This window comes from Vicia villosa, unplaced genomic scaffold (assembly GCF_029867415.1).
Source record: "Vicia villosa cultivar HV-30 ecotype Madison, WI unplaced genomic scaffold, Vvil1.0 ctg.001480F_1_1, whole genome shotgun sequence".
Taxonomy (NCBI): domain Eukaryota; kingdom Viridiplantae; phylum Streptophyta; class Magnoliopsida; order Fabales; family Fabaceae; genus Vicia; species Vicia villosa.
The window spans coordinates 188,698-209,335 of record NW_026705635.1 but is presented as its reverse complement, the minus strand read 5'-3'; the positions used below and the strand labels follow the sequence as shown (position 1 = coordinate 209,335).

The following is a 20,638-nucleotide window of genomic DNA, read 5'->3' as shown; positions in this document are numbered from 1 at the left end:
CTTCCTTTGTTAAGTGTTTTAAAGTTGAAAAGGAAAAGGGACAAAACTAGCCTAAGATGAAAACTAGCCTAATATGATGGGAACCTCTAATTCCTAAGGTTGTCATGGTTTCTACCTAATGGTTAGGAGCAAAAAGCGACATGAGAATATAAGCATAAGCGGAGATCGAAATTACAAGTAAAAATACAAGTAAATAACGATACAAGAATTAGTGTAAAATGGCTAACATAAACACTTGAAAATATGGTACAAGACATGAAAGTGAACAATGCAAAATAGTACAAAAATCGAATTTAAAATACTATTATTTTTATGGTTTTTATGAAGGAAATTGAATTACAAGTCAAGTAAAAGACTAAAACAAAATAGCCTAAAACTACTATTTTTAGTGATTATTTTTATGTCAAAAAGATTGCCTAAAATTCCAACAAAATTAACGATTTTTATTGTTTTTTAGAACTTAGAAAATATTGGAAAAACTAAAGAAAATCTCTTAATTCTAATTAGAAAATAATATGAAACAAGGGGGTGAAGACTGGAAACAGGGGTGTGGTTGGTACAGGGAGCAGGCCCATCCAGATGGAGGCCCAGAGGCGCTTTTTGTTCAGTATCTTTTTTGGCCAAAAATGGTATGGGCCTCAGGGGGTGAATCAGAATTTCGGCCCAAGAGTTATGTTGATTCAGATTTCATTATTCACAGATTTTATTATCGATTCCATTATTGTTAACTAAGTCTATACTTATGTTACATTAATACGTTAATTAGCAAGATTAGATGTTATCAGATTAATACCAGACTTTATGTAAAATATAATCAAGCAATAAAATAAAAAAAGGAATTTAGGGTTACTTGTGGCTATCAGACTTGCAAACTCATCTTCTCTTTCTCTCTCACGAACACGACGGCGGCCGGAGCATTTCACTATCTCCGTCGAGCAACTTGCAGCGGTCAGAGAAATCCGATTCGGATCCATCTTGATCTCCCTCGATTCTGCTCGCGATATCCTCTTCTTCTTCTTTTTTTTTTTGATTCCTTCTTCTGAGTTGTTGATGGCGCTGCGTCTTTGTTGTTGTCGATAGGGTTGAAGAATGATTCGGTGATGACGGTACTACTGAAGGTCGTCAAAGGAGATTGATGACGTTGCAATTGCGAATTCGTGGAGATTGCGGTGATATCATGGATGATTGAGGGTTCCAGAATGAAGTTAAAGTGATGATATGCGTTGGAGATGAAGATTGAAGATGATGCGAAATAAACGCAAAGGATGAAACAACTCTTCAGGTGAGTATTTGATTCTTCTATCAATTTCTGTATTCGACACCTCTTCTTTTTCTTTCTGAAATTCTGTGAATCGTTGTTGTTGAATAGGAGAGTCTTGAGATTGATGATTGGTGAAGAGGTTGATTGTATGGTGAATTGTGAAAGATGGTGATGAATGTTCAAGTGAAGAATGGAAGAAGGCGAGGGTGATGATGAATGAATGAAGGTTGAGAAGAAGATGAAGAATGTTGAAGAGTGAAGCAAAGAAGTGGTGGAGGATTGGTGTTGATTGATGAAGATGATGAGAGGCTCAAGGTGAGAAAAATGGGAGAGAGTGAAGGTGAGTTTGAAGAATGAATAGAAAAATGGTGGAGAATTGTGGTGGGTGAAGATTGCAAAAAGGTAGAGGTTAAAGAATATATAGAGGTGAAGGTCAGTTGATCTGAATTTCTGTTAAACTGTTAGTTATGTGTTAATTTTCTGTTATAGTCTGTTAAAGCTTGTAACTGTTAGTTACAAAACGGTTAGGGGTTAGTTAGGAGAAGTAACCGAAACTGGTTAGGGTGGTTAAGTTATGTTTTTGGTAGTTAGAAGTATTGTTAGGTTTCTGTTATGTAGTTAAGAAATTGGTTAGAGGTGCTGTTATAAAACTGCTTAGGAAGTTAGTTACAAATCTGTTTTTGGTGGTTATAAGGTTAGTTAGAAGTAAGGATGTGAAGAGAAATTAGTTAGGGAAGCTGTTAGTTAAAACAGTTAGGAAGAGGTTTAGAAATAGGTTAGGACAGTTAGGTGTTGAAAGGGTTATGTTTGGAATGTGTGTATATTTTTTGTGTGGAGACTAAACTGAGCAAGTTTGGATTTAATAAATTTGTATGAAGTGAATCGCTACAGGGACTGATTTTGTATTGCAGGGCTATTTCGGTTTCTTTATATGCAGAGTACCATTTATTTGATTCATGTGTGACTTAAACTGAACTTGAATATAGCATAGTGATGATGCTGATTAGTGTTGCAGGTTTTGGCTTGGCTTGAAACATGAGGCGTGAGGATATGAAAGCTTGAAGTGGATATGTTCGAGATGGATCGTGTGCAATGTGAAAAGCTTGAAACCTGAATTTGTTGAATTTTGTAACATGTACTTAGATGGCTGCAGCAAGTTCTTTTTTCCTCGATATAATCTTTCCTTTGCGATTTGTAGTGCCTCTGTAATAAGTTAGGATTATCAATTTGTAGGCTTGGAATATAATGTGATGCATTCTTGGAAAGTGCAATGTAACTTTTGGTCTTTGTAATGTATTTGGATTTGTAAGATGAAGCTTTAATTTCCTCTTCCCTTGATTATACTCCACTTATCAATTCAAACATTTGTTTTAAACTTGCCATGTGAAAGAATGTCATGAGATAAATTCAGTCCCAAATACCCTGAGTGGTCACCTTTTCCCAGTTGTGTTAGAAATTCCAAATTCCTTTGATTGTGTATAGCAATAACCATTAGGTTTGAAATTGCAACGAGGAAGTCCCTTGAATAAAAAAATAAATGCACTGTTCCTTCATGATATACAAATCAAATGAATGAGCGTGTTCTTTGTAATTCGTGACTCAAAATGCAAGCATTTCACCTACGATTCTTTCCATCTTGCCATCTTTAAGATACTTTACTAAATTGAACCAATTTTGAATGAGTGATGAACATCCACATTCTTTGGTGGTCTACTCTCCGCAATGCCTCGTGCTTCAACGATAAATTGATTAAAGAGACCATGTTCTTGGATTAATGAACATAAACGTAGCAATATATAGCCTGAATCCAACCCTACTTCACGGTCCTCAATTGACCTTTACCAAGCTCAAACGGAACGAATAAGAGCCATAATCCAGGATCCTTGAGCCCATACCGAATTTACTGGTTAATGGTGCATGTTGTATTTAAATGACCTAATGGATGTATGCAGATGAATGTGAAACTTTAAGCCAGTTAGAAATAAATATTAGGTGGGCAAATTTTGGGGTGCAACAGAAGTTCCCCTAAAGATCAGGATTTCACTCTCTCCAAGACAGGGTTCATATTAAATGATACAGGCTTCAGATTCATCAAGATCGTCAAATTAGAGTTTTCTGACCAAAGCCAACCCTGTTGACCTTTTTGGTCAAGATTTAATCAGGAAATGATTGTGGATGTGAAAATGTGGTTGTCTTGAAGAAATATCACTCACTGAAGCTTAGTTGGTTGAAAATGGATTGAGAATCGGGTCAAAAGCGGATTAATCGGGAAATTCAGCTGAAATCAAAAAAATCAGGAAATGTCGACTTTTTGGTCAAAGTCAAAGTCAACTGCCAAATGTTGTTCTTTTGTGGGAAAATCGAAGAAATAAATAAAATCAAGAAACATTCAAATTTCCATTTTGGGAATGGTAGTGGAAATGTGAAGTTGCCAAAAATAGAAAAAAAACACTTAGAAAATATTTGAGGATTTGAAAATAGTCAAGCAGCTGACTTTGAGCCTAATTTACACGTGGATACAAGCCTCAAATCAAAACAAGCTCAACACCAAAAATGTCCATCCCATGGCCCTCTACAATGTTGTAGTTGGGAGTTTTTTCATATGACATATGGATTGAGAGTTATTGAAGGGAGAAGTTGGCAAAATCTCACTGCATCCAAGTCATATTGCTGGGCAAAGTTTCTGGGCAGCGTAGGCATTTCCACAAGCACTTGGCATGTCATTTTGAAGAGCTATTTTAGGAACCTGTAAGCGTGCCATGAACCCAAGCAGCGTATCAATTTTTTCTCCTTCGTGCCCTTTACCAAACAAACAAAGAATAATAGAAATTGGTTGTGTGTTGAGTAAATTAGAGAGGCTAAAAGTGGTGACCATGCGAAGGTAACTCCGGGCGTGTGACTGGGCCAGAAGTTCGAGTCATGCGTAGGCATTTCGTCGAGCAGGTGAGGTGCCATTTTTAAGTCAGGTTATGGGAAGATGCAAGTGTCCAATTGACTCAAATTCAGTGCCAATCTACTTCTTTCCATGTCATCTTTCCATTGATATCCTGAACACAACATTTGATCAAGAGAATAATTACTTGTGGAGTCTCAAAGTCATGCTCTGACCCAAAGTTTGATTTGTCAAAATTCTAAGTCAAGCAAGGCATGCACGCATACAGTCCTAGCACCAGGGTAATATCTCATGTTCATGATCATTATTCTCATCCTTCCAGGCATTATTATAAGAACTTCCAAACACCAAAATTGGTCTATTCCGCCTCCTCTTCGAATTGACACCAAGTTGGCATTGTTTGAAGACCTATAGTGGAAGTTATTAACATATGAAGTGGGTGCCATGGACATTGTTTGAAGGAGTAGGCTATAAAGCTATTGCATCAGACCATTCCCTTTATAACCATGCAATGCTCTTGAATCTAAAAGGATATAAAAAGTTTACTCAAACTACCACACTTGCTCCCTAAGTCTTGAAGAGAAATGCTAAGCTGCAAACAACCCCACCATAGAACACAAGGAACACACATATATAAGCACTCGACTCATTCACTTTTAAGGGGGAGGACTTCACATTTTCAGTTTTTTTTTCTTCTCACTCACCTTTCGATTTCTCTCTTCACTCTCTCCAAGCTCTCATTTTTCTCTCATCACTCTTCTCTCTCTCTCTCTCTACAAAGTTTGTTACAATCTTGTAACAAACTCATCAACCTTCATCTTCATTCTCACACAATCATCATCTTCATCACCTTTCAATCACCATTATGGTTTCAATCGAAACTTAATACAAGCTCCAAAGCATCACCATCATCTTCATCAATCATCTCCATAATCGTTTTGTGATCACCACTTTCAAGAGAAACAAACTCATCAACCTTCATCTTCATTCTCCACTGCAAATCATCATCATCATTCGCAAGGATCAAGGATTGCAACGCAACTGTAGAATTCTCTTTCAAATCTTGATCAAGGCTTCTCCAAGTAAGATTCTTTTTCCCTTGCATTAGAAGCATGTATAGGCCTGGAACCCGTCATCAGGGATTGGGTTAGGACAATTAGACCGCCATGTTTTCATTGTATGTGTTGCATATGGTGCATGAATATGTTTTCATTGAACTTGAATTCGGTTTGCGTGATATAGTTCCTGTATGAATGTATGAGTTGCGTATTTGAGTTCCTTGTAGCATGAGGAGTATTTTGGTATCCCTTTTGTGTGCATTAGTGAAACTTTTTGAATGTTAGGGTTCACTTGATGCCTTCGGTTTGCATGATAGAGATAGGGTTAATAAAATCTAGCACCGGATCTGTAATCAGCACGAAATTCCGAGTAGAAAGGTGCTATCTTTTTTACATTTCCGAAAAATTTGTTCATCGCCGCCGTGAGTGAGGTCGGAGAAGACGACCGGAGAGAGCATCTCCGGCGTCTGCGTGTCTGTGATATTCCCCCCACCTGCGCTTACGTGGCGCGTTGTAACTGGCTGATGCTCCCATTTAATTTGATCAGTTTGTCTTTTTCATATCATTGGTTAAAGACTTGTTAGCACGTGATTGGCCCAGGTTTTTTTTGTTTTATTCATTTAAGTTCCAAATGCCCAATTGATATGCTAGTTTTCTTTTTCATGTCACGTTTTAATATGTAAAATCATGTGTTAAATAAATGACATGCTGAAGATAATAATTGAAATAAGAAATAAGTGGTATGTGTAAATCCTGGGCCACGTTTCTGATTGGGCTCAGCACTATCCTGATTTCTACGCCCCCTTTTCTAGCCCATGCACCATATAACTAAGATGTAGTTCAAATCTTTTTTACTAACACACCCCCTGGCTAACAGATTTTGAAAAATGTTTAGAAATTGTTTCTTCTCTAATTTTTGACTTGTAATTCGAATTCTATTGGAATAAAAATGAACAAAAATATATTTTAAATAGAATAATGTGTGTAGAAATTTTTGATATTTTGTTAGAATTTTAGAACTTAGTTTGTTGTTTTTAATAAATCATTTTCTTTCAACATGTTCATTGAGTCTTTAAGTTTGATCGGTTTTGCAAATTAATTTTGTTTAATACCTTAGGAGTAGAATTTAATTGCCATTTTTTGTGTGATATCAGTAGACTCATATACCATATTGTGTGAAAAAAATAAAAGTTTAATTCTATGTTTTGGTTAGGTTTTCATTATATTTTCTATACCCGATTTATGTACGTTCCTAAACGGATAACCATGTGAATTTGACCTATAATTTGCTTTGCCTTTATGCAATTGACTTAGTTTCTTTTTGTACATATAAGTAGGGATGTTTAGAGGTCCTAAGACCTGGAGTTGAATTTTTCAAGTCATGTTTTCTTATTTTACTTGATTTTTCTTTCTCACTAGTAAATAACTCACCTTTGGTTAACGATTGTACCATAACTTGTCCGAATGACCTATAATTTTGTATGAAACTTTGTGACTTGATTCCATGATTGTTTAGACACATATTAGAGGCTATTTGCTACTGACTTCCATCATTTGAATACATCTTTCTAACTTCACTCCTAATTTGAATGCTATTAACTAGTCTTGACCTAGTTTTGTATAGTTTTGTTAGAACTTTGATTGTTTTGAGTTAATTGACTAACATAGATTGGTACAAGGTCTTGGACCTATAAATGAACTAATTGCTACTGACTTTAAGCTTTGTTCATGTTCTCATTTACTTTTTGTTTCGATTAATGGATGTTTGTTCGCTAATTGTTAAGTGACGATTTATGCGATACTTTGGTAACTCTTTGTGAATATTTTCGTATAGTGCCATATGGCTTTTGTGTTTGATTTAGGACACTAATTTCCTTGGTTTGCTACTGCCCTAGGGCTTTCTTCCCTCTTTCTCATGCTTTGCCTCTTCTTATACACTTTGATTCTTGTTAGTTTAAAAGGCGACGATTGTTTGTTCTTCCTCCACCTTTTGTGGATTGTTTCCTCTTGGGATTCATTGTGTGTAGTCTCTCTTAGGAGTAGACTTGGTTAGGGACTTCATTAAGTCACCTACCTTGCTTGTTGCTTTTTCTAATCTCTTACTATATGCTTACCATGTTCCCTTAGGGTGGTGACTTCAATCTTCATTAAGATTAGTCACATAGAACAACTTAGGTTGTAGACTATGCATGATAACATAGGTAGAGATCCCTTATCCTTGACCTTAGGGTCACTTGTAGAATAGAATAACTTAGATTAGAGAATAGGTTAGTTCCCCTTTGTTCATTCTTTTTTCTTTCTTTTTCAACTTTAAAACACTAATAAATAAAGAGGCGAATCACATTAAGAAAGTGATAGAGAAATGAGTGGGATTCATTCCCTAATCTGTTTCTCAATCACTTAGTGGCATAGAAATGAGTGGGATTCATTCCCTAATCTGTTTCTCGGTCACTATTTAATGGGAGAGAAATGAGTGGGATTCATTCCCTAATCTGTTTCTCAAACATTAGTTAATGGGATAGAAATGAGTGGGATTCATTCCCTAATCTGTTTCTTGAACATTATATAATGGGATAGAAGTGAGTGGGATTCATTCCCTAATCTGCTTCTTGATCATTATACATTTTATGTGATTCTAATCGCAAAGTAAATTCCCTTAAAAAATACCCAACCAAAAACATTTAAAACACTTAATAAAGGCTCGAATTAAAACAAAGTGACGAAGTGGTGCGAAACCTTGTATTGGGTTTTGTTCATCATGTAGTTACATAAAAAACACAAACCCAAGTTCATTCTTTTGCCTTGTTAGGCGCCTAAGAACAAGTTAAGTCCTTTCCAAAACTAGGCGTATAAGTCTCCAAAGGTCGAGCATCGTGGATTGTGACCTTAACCGCTGTTCAACTAAAAAACACAAAACAAATGGAAACTATGGAGCCGAACTACGGTCGTTCTGATTCCTGAAAAGGATACGTAGGCATTGGGTCGCGGGGCCTAAGCGAACACACTTGTAAATAATTCCTTCTTTTCCCCGTATTTCTCTTTTGCATGCATTCGCATTTAGGCTTAGACATAGATACACCCTTTAGATAGAAACAAACATAGGGGGATACCATCGAGTACGATGGGCGTGAGGGGTGCTAACACCTTCCCCTCGCGTAACCGACTCCCGTGCCCTGTTCTCTGGTCGAAAGACCTTGTTCTTGTTCTGAGTTAGGTTTCCTGGTATTCCTTTCCCTCGATGGGATAAATATATTAGTGGCGACCCTGATCCATTTTTCGCGGTAGCGACAGCTGGCGACTCTGCTGGGGATGTTGATAGACCTGTTGCTGGTCCATCCTTAGTGAGTCGATCCTAGCCTGCGTTTGTTTGTTTATTTACTGGGTGTTTATTTGTTTTTATGTCTATACCTTGTATATATGTTTACATGTTTACTTTTCTGCATGCATATCATGTTTATTTCTGTTTGCACATCATGCATATGGATTATATTCTGTGTTCCTTGGGGTCTTCTGTTCTGTTTTGCAGGTTGGGTGGGTTGTTCTATGAGGTAAAAGGCCCAATACCCAGGCCAGAGTTAACACATAGGATACCTAGGATAGAGTGGATAGTCATGACGCCAACAGAATGTCAGGTTCTGTTGATTGCGATCATGAGACCCACGACCAGCTGAGACTCGAATGGGATACCGTTGTTGGCATGTATTTGCAACAATGATGGTGTTTCAGGAGAGTTGCTAACGCTGGAGACCTTTTGACCTACCTTGACCTAGATTCACCTGTGAGTGGGGTGGGATATTCATGACAGGTACCGTTGGTGACTATTCTATTATGTTGGTGACTATGGTTCTCATGGGTTTGCGGTATCTATGCCGGACTTTTGATCCTGCAACATCTGATCTGGTTCAGAAGCAATATACACTTCTCCGATGTGGGGAGGATCTTTCATTGCATCATAATCATCATAGCATGTTTAATTTCAAAAAAAAAGAAGGAAAAAAAAGAAAAAAAAAAGAAAAGAAAAAAGAAAAAAAAAAAGAAAAAAGAAAAGAGATTAATATTCATATGCATGCCATTTTTCAGGTATCCAAAGTCAACACTTCTCATCAAGAATGGCTAACAGTGTGACCGTCAACAAAAAGACTACGAAGCATACCTTCTCTTGCAGTTTCTACCGTGAGGATATAACACCTTTGGTTCGATTGAGCACCCGAGTTACTGGGCAAAATTTGGATGAATTCAGAAAGACTTATGGCCACATTCTGCTTATGTTAACTACTCGTATTGATGAGTGGGGTCTCTACACCCTTCTTCAGTTTTATGATTCTGAGCTGCGCTGCTTTACCTTTCAAGATTACCAACTAGCCCCTACCCTCGAAGAGTATGCACACATTCTTCAAATCAAAGTTCAACATAAGGTTCCTTTTGTGTGTGCACCCGAGAAGCCCAAAATGGATCGCATTGCTGGTGCTCTTTATTTGAGCATGAAGGACGTTAAGGATAACTGGAAGCCTAATGGTGGGACCCATGGATTCTATGTGAAATTTCTGATGAGGGAAGCTGAAACCCTTGCTGATAAGGAAAAGTGGAAAGAATTCAATGCTCTCCTGGCCGTCATGATCTATGGATTAGTGATGTTCCCGAATATTCCAAATTTTGTTGATCTCACTGCCATTTGTCTCTTCATGGATCAAAATCCTGTACCCACTCTGTTGGCCGACACTTATTATGCCATCCATTCTAGGTATGGAAAAAAGGGATCAGTTGGGGGTTGTTTGCCAATACTGTACGAATGGTTTTCTTCACATTTGCCTAAAAGCGGAGCATTTGTCACTACAAGAGATTCACAGAAGTGGCCCCAAAGGATTATGGGACTTACTGCAAATGATATTGTTTGGTATCACCTCCGAACGGACATTGAGCAAGTTATAACCAGATGTGGAAGTTTTGGCAATGTTCCTCTCATAGGGACGAAAGGAGTTATCAACTATAATCCGAAGCTAGCACTGCGCCAGTTGGGTTTTGTACTGAAGGACAAGCCGTTGGATAAAGAGATATTTGAGTCCGTTTGCTTTGAAAAAGGAACCGACCCAGATGGTTTGGAGAAAGTAAGGAGTGCGTGGAACAAAATTCATACAGAAGACCGAACTACCTTGGGGGGAAAGAATGCTATTGCTAAGAAAGCTTATACTGAATGGGTTGAAGAAAGAGTTAAGGAGCGCCTGCTGCCTTTCCCGAAGGTTAGCCCTCTATATGAACAACCACCAGAGATTTTAACTGCCACTGTACCAGCTGAGGAGTACAACCAAGTACATGTAGAGAATATCAGGTTGCGAGAAAAAGGGGAAGACGCTAAAATAAAGTACTTCTTGGTGGATCAAAAAAGGGCTGAATTAGCACATGAGGTTAAAATACTGAAAGGAGGATCTTCCAGAGTTCAAAAAAGGGCCAGAACTGAAAAGGGTGAAAGAGCTACCACTGTTCGTATTGAGGACCATCAAAGGGTTATAGAAGAAGCGGTAAAGAAAGCAGAAGAAAAGCTCAAGCAAGAGTATAGAGAAGATTTAAGGGCTCACAAGCTCAGAGTAGAGAAAGAGGCTAGGGCCGAGATAAAGGGTTTGAAAAAGAAGCTGGAAGAGGAAACCACTCAGAGGGTAGCAATCAAGAAGAAGCTTGAAGAGGAAATTACTCAAAGGTTAGCCGTGGAGACACAACTTAAAGGTAGTCATCTCCGTTCCGCTCGACTAACAGAAGAGAATGCAAAGCTCAGAAACCAGATAGCAGAAATGGAAAGTACATCTGAAAAGAATACCCTCCCTGATTGCAAAGGATGTGAGAGCTTGGTGGCCCACTGTGATATGTTAGATGGGCAGCTGTTTCGCAAAGATGTGGTGATTCAAAGTTTTGTCAAAGGAAGAGATCGAGAAGTGACTAAGAAGATGTTTGATGAAACTAAGAAGTGGAGCGACGAGCACTTTAAACAAGGAGGACCTTTGTTTTACACCCAGATGGATTAGTGTTTGAGCTTGTATTTCACGACCACCACCAGGCTTGTTGGATGGGGTCCTTTATCTTTTCTGTTGTTTGAACTATCTTGTCAATGTATGGGTATGCCCAAACTCAAAAAGAGATTATTAATGAAATTTGAGTCTTTTTTGTTTCCTCTCGATGCTTATCTTTTGTCACATTGTTAAACATTCTTGATTAATATTAAATATTTTGGATACTCTGAAAATGGCACCTCACATCATATGCACACATGCACCTCATGCACATCATGCACAAACAGGTACATCAGATGGTGTTCTTATCTGACTGATCAAGTTTTCCCTTTCAGCAATTGCACCTCCGCCTACACATCGCTACTACACAAGGGCTAATCACTCACTGCAAATGGATCAGTTAAGGGACGATCTTATCCAGATGAGAACTCAGGTTACTGCTCAGATGGCTCAGTTCATGGAAGTCATGCAAAACATGGCTGATCGACAAGAAGAGCTCAGGATCCGAATGGACACAGTTGCTCAGGTTGTTGCGGACCCCCCGCAAAGAAACCCTGCTGATATTCGTGTCAATGGTGAGCCTGTGATCGGAGGACCGGGTGTGATTCCTCCTGCTACTAATCAAGGTAATCCTTATGGGCCTCCCCAGCCCATTCCTGAAGGACAAGCCACACAACAAATCAGAAGAGCTGCTGCCATCCCCGTGTTGGAAGAGGACCGACATGAGGATCTGTTTCCTGAAAGTGAGTTGGGATTTCCACATGATGCTGGAAGGTTGTTCAGAGGACTGGAGGAAAGGATGAGGGCCATGGAAGGCCAAGGACTTGGTATGGACATTAATGACTTGGGTTTGGTTCCTGGGGTCCGTGTGCCGCCGAAATTCAAAGTGCCAGATTTTGAGAAGTACAAGGGGAATACTTGTCCCAAGACCCATGTTCGAGCTTACTACCGCAAGATGCATGTCTATTCTGAAGATGAGGGGCTATTGATGCATTTCTTCCAAGATAGCCTAACTGGGGCATCTTTGGAATGGTATATGAGGCTGGAAAGAGCTAGTATTCGAAGCTGGAGAGACTTGGTTGATGCCTTCATAAAGCAGTATCAATATAATGTTGACATGGCACCCAATCGCACTCAATTGCAGAATCTATCTCAGAAAGCTAATGAATCCTTCAAAGAATACGCGCAAAAATGGCGCGAGTTGGCAGCCAGAGTTCAACCACCTATGCTGGAGAGAGAAATGATGGACCTGTTCACCAATACTTTGGAAGGTCAATACTATTCTGCTTGTTCTGCATCCTCGAGTTTCGCCGAGTTGGTCATGATTGGTGAGAGAATTGAAAGTGGAATCAAGGCTGGTAGAATTCAGAATCCGAGTGCTGCTAGTTCCTCCTCTGGGGTTGTTGGAAAGAAACCTTATAACGGGTTTGCCAAGAAAAGAGAAGGTGAGACGAGCGCTGCTTATTATGGTAAAGGCAAAAGCCAGGCTCATCAACAAGTGGCCGCCGTGACTATACCGAATGTTCCATTTCAGCAACATCAGCAACGAGGGTATACTCCGCGCCAGTATCAACCAAAGGCACCTGAGAGAACTTTTGACCCGATCCCGATGACATATGCACAAGTATTGCCATACCTCCTCGACTTGAAGTTGGTACAATTGAGAACTCTAGCAACTCCTGCTAAGTTGCCTCCTAATTGGGATGCTAATGCAAGGTGTGAATTCCACTCTGGAGCACCCGGGCATAACATTGAAAACTGCAAAGCATTGAAGTATCAGGTTCAGAATCTCCTCGACTCCAAGGCCATCGAGTTCACTCCTACTCCAGGGCCTAATGTTGTTCAAAATCCCATGCCCCCTCATGGGTCTCATGCTGCAAACGCCCTCGATTGTGTTGAAGATACTCGTTTGGTTAAAGACGTGACTGAGTTAGGTTCTCTGTTGCCTTTACTGAAAGTAGAATTATTGAGAATGGGTCTATGTGCTGGTTGTGGAGAATTGTGTAATGATTGCATGGCCACTTCCTCAGTTTGTGACAAAGTGAAGAATGGTATTCAACAGTTGATAGATAGTGGGTATCTACAGTTTGAGCGCATACGACGACCCGAGGTATTTGAGAATGAAATTAATGTGGCATCCATCCCCTACACTCCTGCTAAAATCCCAATTCCTGCTAGAGCACCTCCTTTGGTTATTACATCACCTGGTCCCGTTCCGTATACTAGTGAGAAAGCAATCCCATGGAATTATGGCGGAGAAGTTTTCTACCAAGGGGCCAAGTATGAGATTAAAGCACCGGTTGAGAAAGAAGATGTTGATAATGTTGTTGGCATTGGAAGAATGACAAGAAGTGGTCGTATTTTCAACCCTCCCCAGAGTACTCGCGATGACAATACAGAAGCTCAAGCTCAAGCAAAAGGGAAAGGAGTGACAGAAGATACTTTGGACCAGGGGCAAAGTTCTAACTCTGAAGATACTATGGCCAAAGAGATGGAAGAGTTCCTAAAGATCATCAAGAAGAGTGAGTATAAAGTGGTTGACCAGCTGAGTCAAACTCAATCTAAGATCTCGATCTTACAGTTGCTCTTATGCTCCGAGACGCATCGAAATGCTTTATTGAGACTCCTAGGTACTGCCTTTGTCCCTCCTGAGATCTCAGTAAACCAGCTTGAAGGGGTTGTGTCTAATATCAATGCTGGAAATGGATTGGGATTCACTGATGCAGATTTGCCTTCTGAAGGTAGAAAACATAATAGAGCATTGCACATATCTGTGGAGTGCAAGGGGACTATGCTATCTCGTGTTCTTGTTGATAATGGATCTTCTCTGAATGTGTTACCAAAGTCGTCTTTGATGAGGCTAGACTATTCTGGTGTTGAGATAAGGCCAAGCGAATTAACTGTGAGAGCCTTTGATGGCTCAAAGAGGTCGGTGTTTGGGGAGGTTGATTTACCAGTGATGATAGGTCCTCAACTCTTCACTATTACTTTCTTTGTGATGGATATCCACCCGGCTTACAGTTGTCTCCTGGGTCGTCCATGGATCCATGCTGCTGGGGCCGTGACTTCCACATTGCATCAGAAACTCAAATTCGCCACTCAAGGGAAGATAGTCACAATATGTGGGGAGGAAGAGCATGTGGTAAGCCATCTTGCGTCTTTCAAATATATTGATGTGGAAGGGGAGGTCCACGAAACGCCTTGTCAAGCGTTTGAGGCTGTCCAGACTGTCAAGATCCCTTATGTTGAAAAGAAGAAGTTGGAGGCTCCTATGTCTTCACTAAAGGAGGCTAAAGCTGTGGTTGAATCTGGTCATCCTGAAGGATGGGGCCGAGTCTTGGATCTACCAATCAAGCAGGATAAATGTGGGATTGGATATCAGTTGAGTCAGAGTTCATCTAATGAGGCATCCAAGAAGCCCGGAGCCTTTGTTCCGATCAAGTTCTCTAGTGCTGGCATCGTCAAGGATCATATTTGCGCTGCTGATGATGATATGGATAGTGATTATGACATTGAAGAATGGATCAAGCCGTGTGTCCCGGGACAGAAGCTTCTCAACTGGTCATCTGAAGACATCATCTCAATTGCTCTTGATCAAAAGTAATACTGTTTGTTTTTGTTTATCATGCAATAATTCCTGTGTTCTGCCCAAGACACGGTGAACATATGTAGGGCCTCATTTGTTGTTTTTCAATGTTAAAATCATTAATAAAAGGACGTTTTTGCATTCAAATATTTTGTTCCCTGTCTTTCTTTTTTTTACTTTTACATTTATAATTAATAAAAAATAATAATAATATAATAAAAATGGCAACGTTTCTTATTCATCATCATCCCTCCATTCTAAAATAAAGCATAAATCATAATCCATGCAGATCCACTTCTCCTCCAGATTCTATTGACAACGATCTTGCTATGCCTCGTCATGACTTTGACAACCCTATCTACGCCGCTGAAGAAGGGGATGAGGAAGATTGTGAATTGCCTGATGAGTTGGCCAGATTGTTGAAACAAGAAGAGAAAGTGATCGAGCCACATCAAGAGCCTATTGAGACGGTGAACCTTGGCACCGAAGAGACGAGAAGGGAGGTTAAAATAGGGGCTTCTCTGAATGAGAATGTGAAAGAAAAGTTGATTGGAATGTTGAAGGAGTATTCTGATATCTTCGCATGGTCTTACGAAGATATGCCTGGATTAGATACTGATATTGTTGTGCACAGGCTACCCCTTAAAGAAAATTCTCCGCCCGTCAAACAGAAACTCAGAAGAACACGTCCGGATATGTCCAAGAAAATCCAAGAAGAGGTTCAGAAGCAGTTTGATGCAGGTTTTCTTGCTGTAACAGTTTATCCACCATGGGTCGCCAACATTGTACCTGTACCTAAGAAAGATGGGAAGGTACGAATGTGTGTCGACTATCGAGATCTGAATAGGGCGAGCCCGAAGGATGATTTCCCGCTTCCTCACATTGATGTATTGGTAGATAATACTGCTCAGTTCTCAGTTTTCTCCTTCATGGACGGTTTTTCTGGTTACAATCAAATAAAGATGGCGCCCGAGGACATGGAAAAGACAACATTCATTACGCCTTGGGGCACCTTTTGTTACAAGGTCATGCCGTTTGGATTAAAGAATGCTGGGGCAACCTATCAAAGAGCCATGGTGACTTTGTTTCACGACATGATTCATAAAGAGATTGAGGTCTATGTGGACGACATGATTGCGAAGTCCCATACTGAAGAAGAGCACCTGGTTCATCTGAAGAAATTGTTTGAAAGGTTAAGAAAGTTCAGGTTAAGGTTGAATCCCAATAAATGCACCTTCGGAGTGAGATCAGGAAAGTTGCTTGGTTTCATTGTAAGTGAAAGGGGTATCGAGGTCGATCCCGCCAAGGTAAAAGCTATACAAGAGATGCCTGAGCCGAGAACTGAGAAACAGGTTCGTGGATTCTTAGGAAGGTTAAATTATATTGCAAGGTTCATCTCACACCTTACCGCCACGTGTGAACCTATCTTCAAGTTATTGAGAAAGAACCAGGCAATAAAGTGGGATGACGATTGTCAAAAGGCATTTGACAAGGTTAAAGAGTATTTGCAAGAGCCTCCAATCCTCATGCCTCCAGTGGAAGGTAGACCTTTGATTATGTACCTGACGGTCCTCGAGAATTCAATGGGGTGTGTGTTGGGTCAGCATGACGAGTCCGGTCGAAAAGAGCACGCAATTTATTACCTTAGCAAAAAGTTTACCGATTGTGAATCAAGATACTCACTACTCGAGAAAACTTGCTGTGCTTTGGCATGGGCTGCTCGCCGACTGAGACAGTATATGTTGACTCACACCACTTTATTGATTTCAAAGATGGACCCAATCAAATATATATTTGAGAAACCGGCATTGACAGGGAGGATTGCCCGTTGGCAAATGATCTTGACAGAATATGACATACAATACACTACTCAGAAGGCCATTAAAAGTAGTGTAATTGCTGATTATCTTGCACATCAACCTGTGGACGATTACCAGTCTATGTACTTTGAGTTTCCCGATGAAGATATAATGTGCGTGGCAGAAACTTCCAAAAGTCAAGATCAAGAGGAAGGACCTGAACCAGGGGCGCGATGGACGCTCGTGTTCGATGGTGCCTCTAATGCATTGGGCAATGGTATTGGGGCTGTGCTTACTTCTCCAACAGGTTTTCATATTCCATTTACGGCCAGGATTTGTTTTGATTGTACTAATAATGTGGCTGAATACGAGGCTTGCATATATGGTATTGAGGCAGCCATTGATTTGAGGATTAAAAATCTCGCAGTTTATGGAGATTCTGCTTTGGTGATTAGTCAGATCAACGGAGATTGGGAAACACGCCACCCCAACTTGATTCCCTATAGAGAACATGTGGTGAAATTGGCTCAATACTTTGATGAGATCACCTTCGATCACATCCCTCGAGAGGAAAATCACTTGGCTGATGCTTTGGCCACTTTAGCATCCATGTTCAAAGTCAAATGGGACAATGAAGCGCCGTCAATTGTGATCAAAAGGTTGGATGAACCTGCATTCTGTGGCGTCATTGATAATGTGCCTGATGAGAAACCGTGGTTTTATGACATTAAGAAATTTTTGGAAACCCAAGAGTATCCCGAGGGTGCTTCCCTTACAGATAGGAAAACTTTGAAGAGACTGTCTGCCAAGTTCTTCATTGCCGGAGGTGTGTTATACAAGAGGAACTTTGATTCTGTGTTGCTCAGATGCGTGGATAGACACGAAGCAGCAAAGATCATGCAAGAGGTGCATGAAGGATCCTTTGGTACACATGCAAGTGGGCACACCATGGCTAGGAAAATATTGAGAGCAGGTTATTATTGGTCTACCTTGGAACATGATTGTTTCAACCATGTGGTGGTATGTTACAAATGTCAAGTGTATGCAGATAGGGTTCATGTACCTCCGGTTCCTCTGAATGTGTTGACATCTCCTTGGCCATTTGCTATGTGGGGCATCGATATGATTGGGGAAATTAAGCCCACCGCCTCTAATGGACATCGTTTCATCCTTGTTGCCATTGATTACTTCACCAAGTGGGTTGAAGCTGCCTCTTATGCAAATGTCTCCAAGCAAGTAGTGACTCGCTTCATCAAGCACCATATAATTTGTCGTTATGGGGTTCCTGAGAGAATTATCACTGATAATGGATCCAACCTCAATAATAAGATGATGAAGGAACTGTGCAAGGACTTCAAGATCACGCATCATAACTCCTCCCCGTATAGGCCAAAGATGAATGGCGCAGTTGAGGCGGCCAATAAAAACATCAAGAAGATTGTGCAAAAGATGGTGGTCACTTATAAGGACTGGCATGAGATGTTGCCCTTTGCTTTACATGGTTATCGTACCTCGGTGCGTACTTCCACAGGGGCAACTCCCTTCTCGTTAGTATATGGCATGGAAGCGATTCTTCCGGTTGAGGTTGAAATTCCTTCATTAAGGGTATTAACAGATGTGAAGCTCAGTGAAGCCGATTGGGTTCAGACCAGATTTGATCAATTGAACCTCATTGATGAAAAGAGGCTAGCGGCCATATGCCATGGGCAAGCCTATCAAAAGAAGATGAAGAGAGCCTTCGACAAGAAGATTCGACCTCGACACTTTCAGGTTGGTGACCTTGTGCTCAAGAAGATCCTTCCTATTCACAACGATCCTAGGGGAAAGTGGACTCCGAATTACGAAGGGCCTTATGTTGTAAAGAAAGTCTTCTCAGGTGGCGCCATGATCCTCTCAACTATGGATGGCGAGGACTTTCCACTTCCCGTGAACGCCGACGCAGTTAAAAAATACTTCGCATAAACCTGATCAAAAATAAAAATAAAAGAAAAGGAAAAGATCAGGAAAAAGAATGAAAAAGAAATAAAGTACACCCGCTAAGTTGAAAACCCGAAAGGGCGACTTAGGCAAAAAAGGGGTCCTGGTGGATCGAAAACCCGAAAGGGCGATCCAGGCAAAAGAGGGACAAAAAGCGAATGACTGCGTCGTGCATTGGATCTCTGAGCATAACTAGTCAGCACAAGTGGAGGCCTCAGAAGGGTAGAGGACCAATTCATTCATCCATTTCGGAAAGCAAAGCAGAAGGAACATCGAAGATCTGCGAGGCATAGCAAGATTGGAACCCAATGGAATCCTTTCTTACGTTGCCATGTTTGTAAATTCTATTTGTTTTCCTTTTTGGTGGCCACCTCCTTAAGGGGCCGCTTCCTGGTGTACTCGCCTATGTTAGGCACTTCTTTTCATTAATAAAAAGATATTTCATTCAAAATTCCTACATTGTTTTATTTTTACTGTTTTGTTTACAAAAGCGTCCAATTATTTTGGTAAGCATTGCATTTCTAACATCGAAGTCCTACAAAAGGAACATGAGCTAAAACGAATAGAATTACTTAAAGATTTTGAGTACTTGGGATGATGGACGAGGTAGAACCATCATACCTGGGGCATATTTGCTTGATTTGTTTGCAGGAATCTCCGATCATTCAGCATAGTCAGATGCCAGTACCCACGCTTCAAGAACCCAGAGGTCTCCTTTCCTTCAAGTACCAGAGTTTATTTCTCTGGAGCCAAGGCTCAAATGCTCCACAGTGTTGATTAGATTCCCTTATTCTTCGACAAAGATGTGGAAGTTCAAAAAGGGGAGGTGCAATCTTCAAAGTCTCCAAGCAAGATGACGATACGGCCCCTCTGGTGTAAGTTCCCCCCTACAGAAGTGACATACTGGGGGTCGTCCAAGAAACCATCTGGTGGCCTTACAAAGTCAAGAAAGCAAAAAGAATCCCCACAGAGTTCTTCAAACAAAAGGGCCCTCTCCGATGTTCATTCATCCTCTCTTGCATATAGTAATCATCGCATTCATATTGCATCTACAAAAAGCGTAGCATTTCCATGAACATGGAGCATTACGCCATGAAAAATTCAAACATGTATCAATGCATAAGCCAAGTTTGTATGTGCTCTAAAGGCATAAGATAATGTATTCCCAGAAGAAGTCTTGTCCTCTTCCTCCAAGGTGGATTGAATGCAAAGTTAGTCCTCGTTAAGATCGTGTTTCATTGGTCAGTTTTCCACTTCCCTTTTTCTAAAGTCTAACTAAGGTTAGCACCCCCTTTTTCTAAAGTCTAACTAAGGTTAGCACCCCCTTTTTCTAAAGTCTAACTAAGGTTAGCACCCCCTTTTTCTAAAGTCTAACTAAGGTTAGCACCTCCTTTTTCTAAAGTCTAACTAAGGTTAGCATCTCCTTTTTATAAAGTCTAACTAAGGTTAGCATCTCCTTTTTATAAAGTCTAACTAAGGTTAGCATCTCCTTTTTATAAAGTCTAACTAAGGTTAGCATCTCCTTTTTCTAAAGTCTAACTAAGGTTAGCACCTCCTTTTTCTAAAGTCTAACTAAGGTTAGCAATTTGGTTGAGTCGTCTAAGGATGGTTCTTCCTTGTGGAGTCACGCTACGGTTGTGTCTTCTTTTCAAAGTCTAACTAAGGTTAGCAATTTGGTTGAGTCGTCTAAGGATGGTTCTTCCTTGTGGAGTCACCCTACGGTTGTGTCTTCTTTTCAAAGTCTAACTAAGGTTAGCAATTTGGTTGAGTCGTCTAAGGATGGTTCCTCCTTGTGGAGTCACGCTACGGTTGTGTCTTCTTTTCAAAGTCTAACTAAGGTTAGCAATTTGGTTGAGTCGTCTAAGGATGGTTCCTCCTTGTGGAGTCACGCTACAGTTGTGTCTTCTTTTCAAAGTCTAACTAAGGTTAGCAATTTGGTTGAGTTGTCTAAGGATGGTTCTTCCTTGTGGAGTCACGCTACGGTTGTGTCTTCTTTTCAAAGTCTAACTAAGGTTAGCAATTTGGTTGAGTCGTCTAAGGATGGTTCTTCCTTGTGGAGTCACGC

General features: G+C 40.3%; 2 protein-coding genes and 1 long non-coding RNA gene across 3 annotated transcripts; all 3 read left to right on the top strand.

The window, feature by feature from the left end:
- The first annotated feature begins 870 nt into the window (after positions 1 to 870).
- LOC131635420 (uncharacterized) lies at positions 871 to 2,593 on the top strand. Its single transcript, XR_009293812.1, has 3 exons — positions 871 to 1,282; positions 1,370 to 1,693; positions 2,277 to 2,593. It is a non-coding gene; the product is annotated as an uncharacterized LOC131635420 (long non-coding RNA).
- Positions 2,594 to 9,759: 7,166 nt separating this feature from the next.
- Positions 9,760 to 11,226, top strand: LOC131635415 (uncharacterized). Its single transcript, XM_058906035.1, has 3 exons — positions 9,760 to 10,538; positions 10,644 to 11,100; positions 11,218 to 11,226. The coding sequence occupies exons 1-3, from the start codon at positions 9,760 to 9,762 to the stop codon at positions 11,224 to 11,226; spliced, it is 1,245 nt and encodes a 414-aa protein (XP_058762018.1).
- A 376-nt stretch (positions 11,227 to 11,602) lies between these two features.
- Positions 11,603 to 18,558, top strand: LOC131635413 (uncharacterized). Its single transcript, XM_058906034.1, has 2 exons — positions 11,603 to 14,811; positions 15,087 to 18,558. Exons 1-2 carry the CDS (start codon positions 11,603 to 11,605, stop codon positions 18,556 to 18,558), a joined length of 6,681 nt encoding a protein of 2,226 aa, XP_058762017.1.
- Positions 18,559 to 20,638: the final 2,080 nt, after the last annotated feature.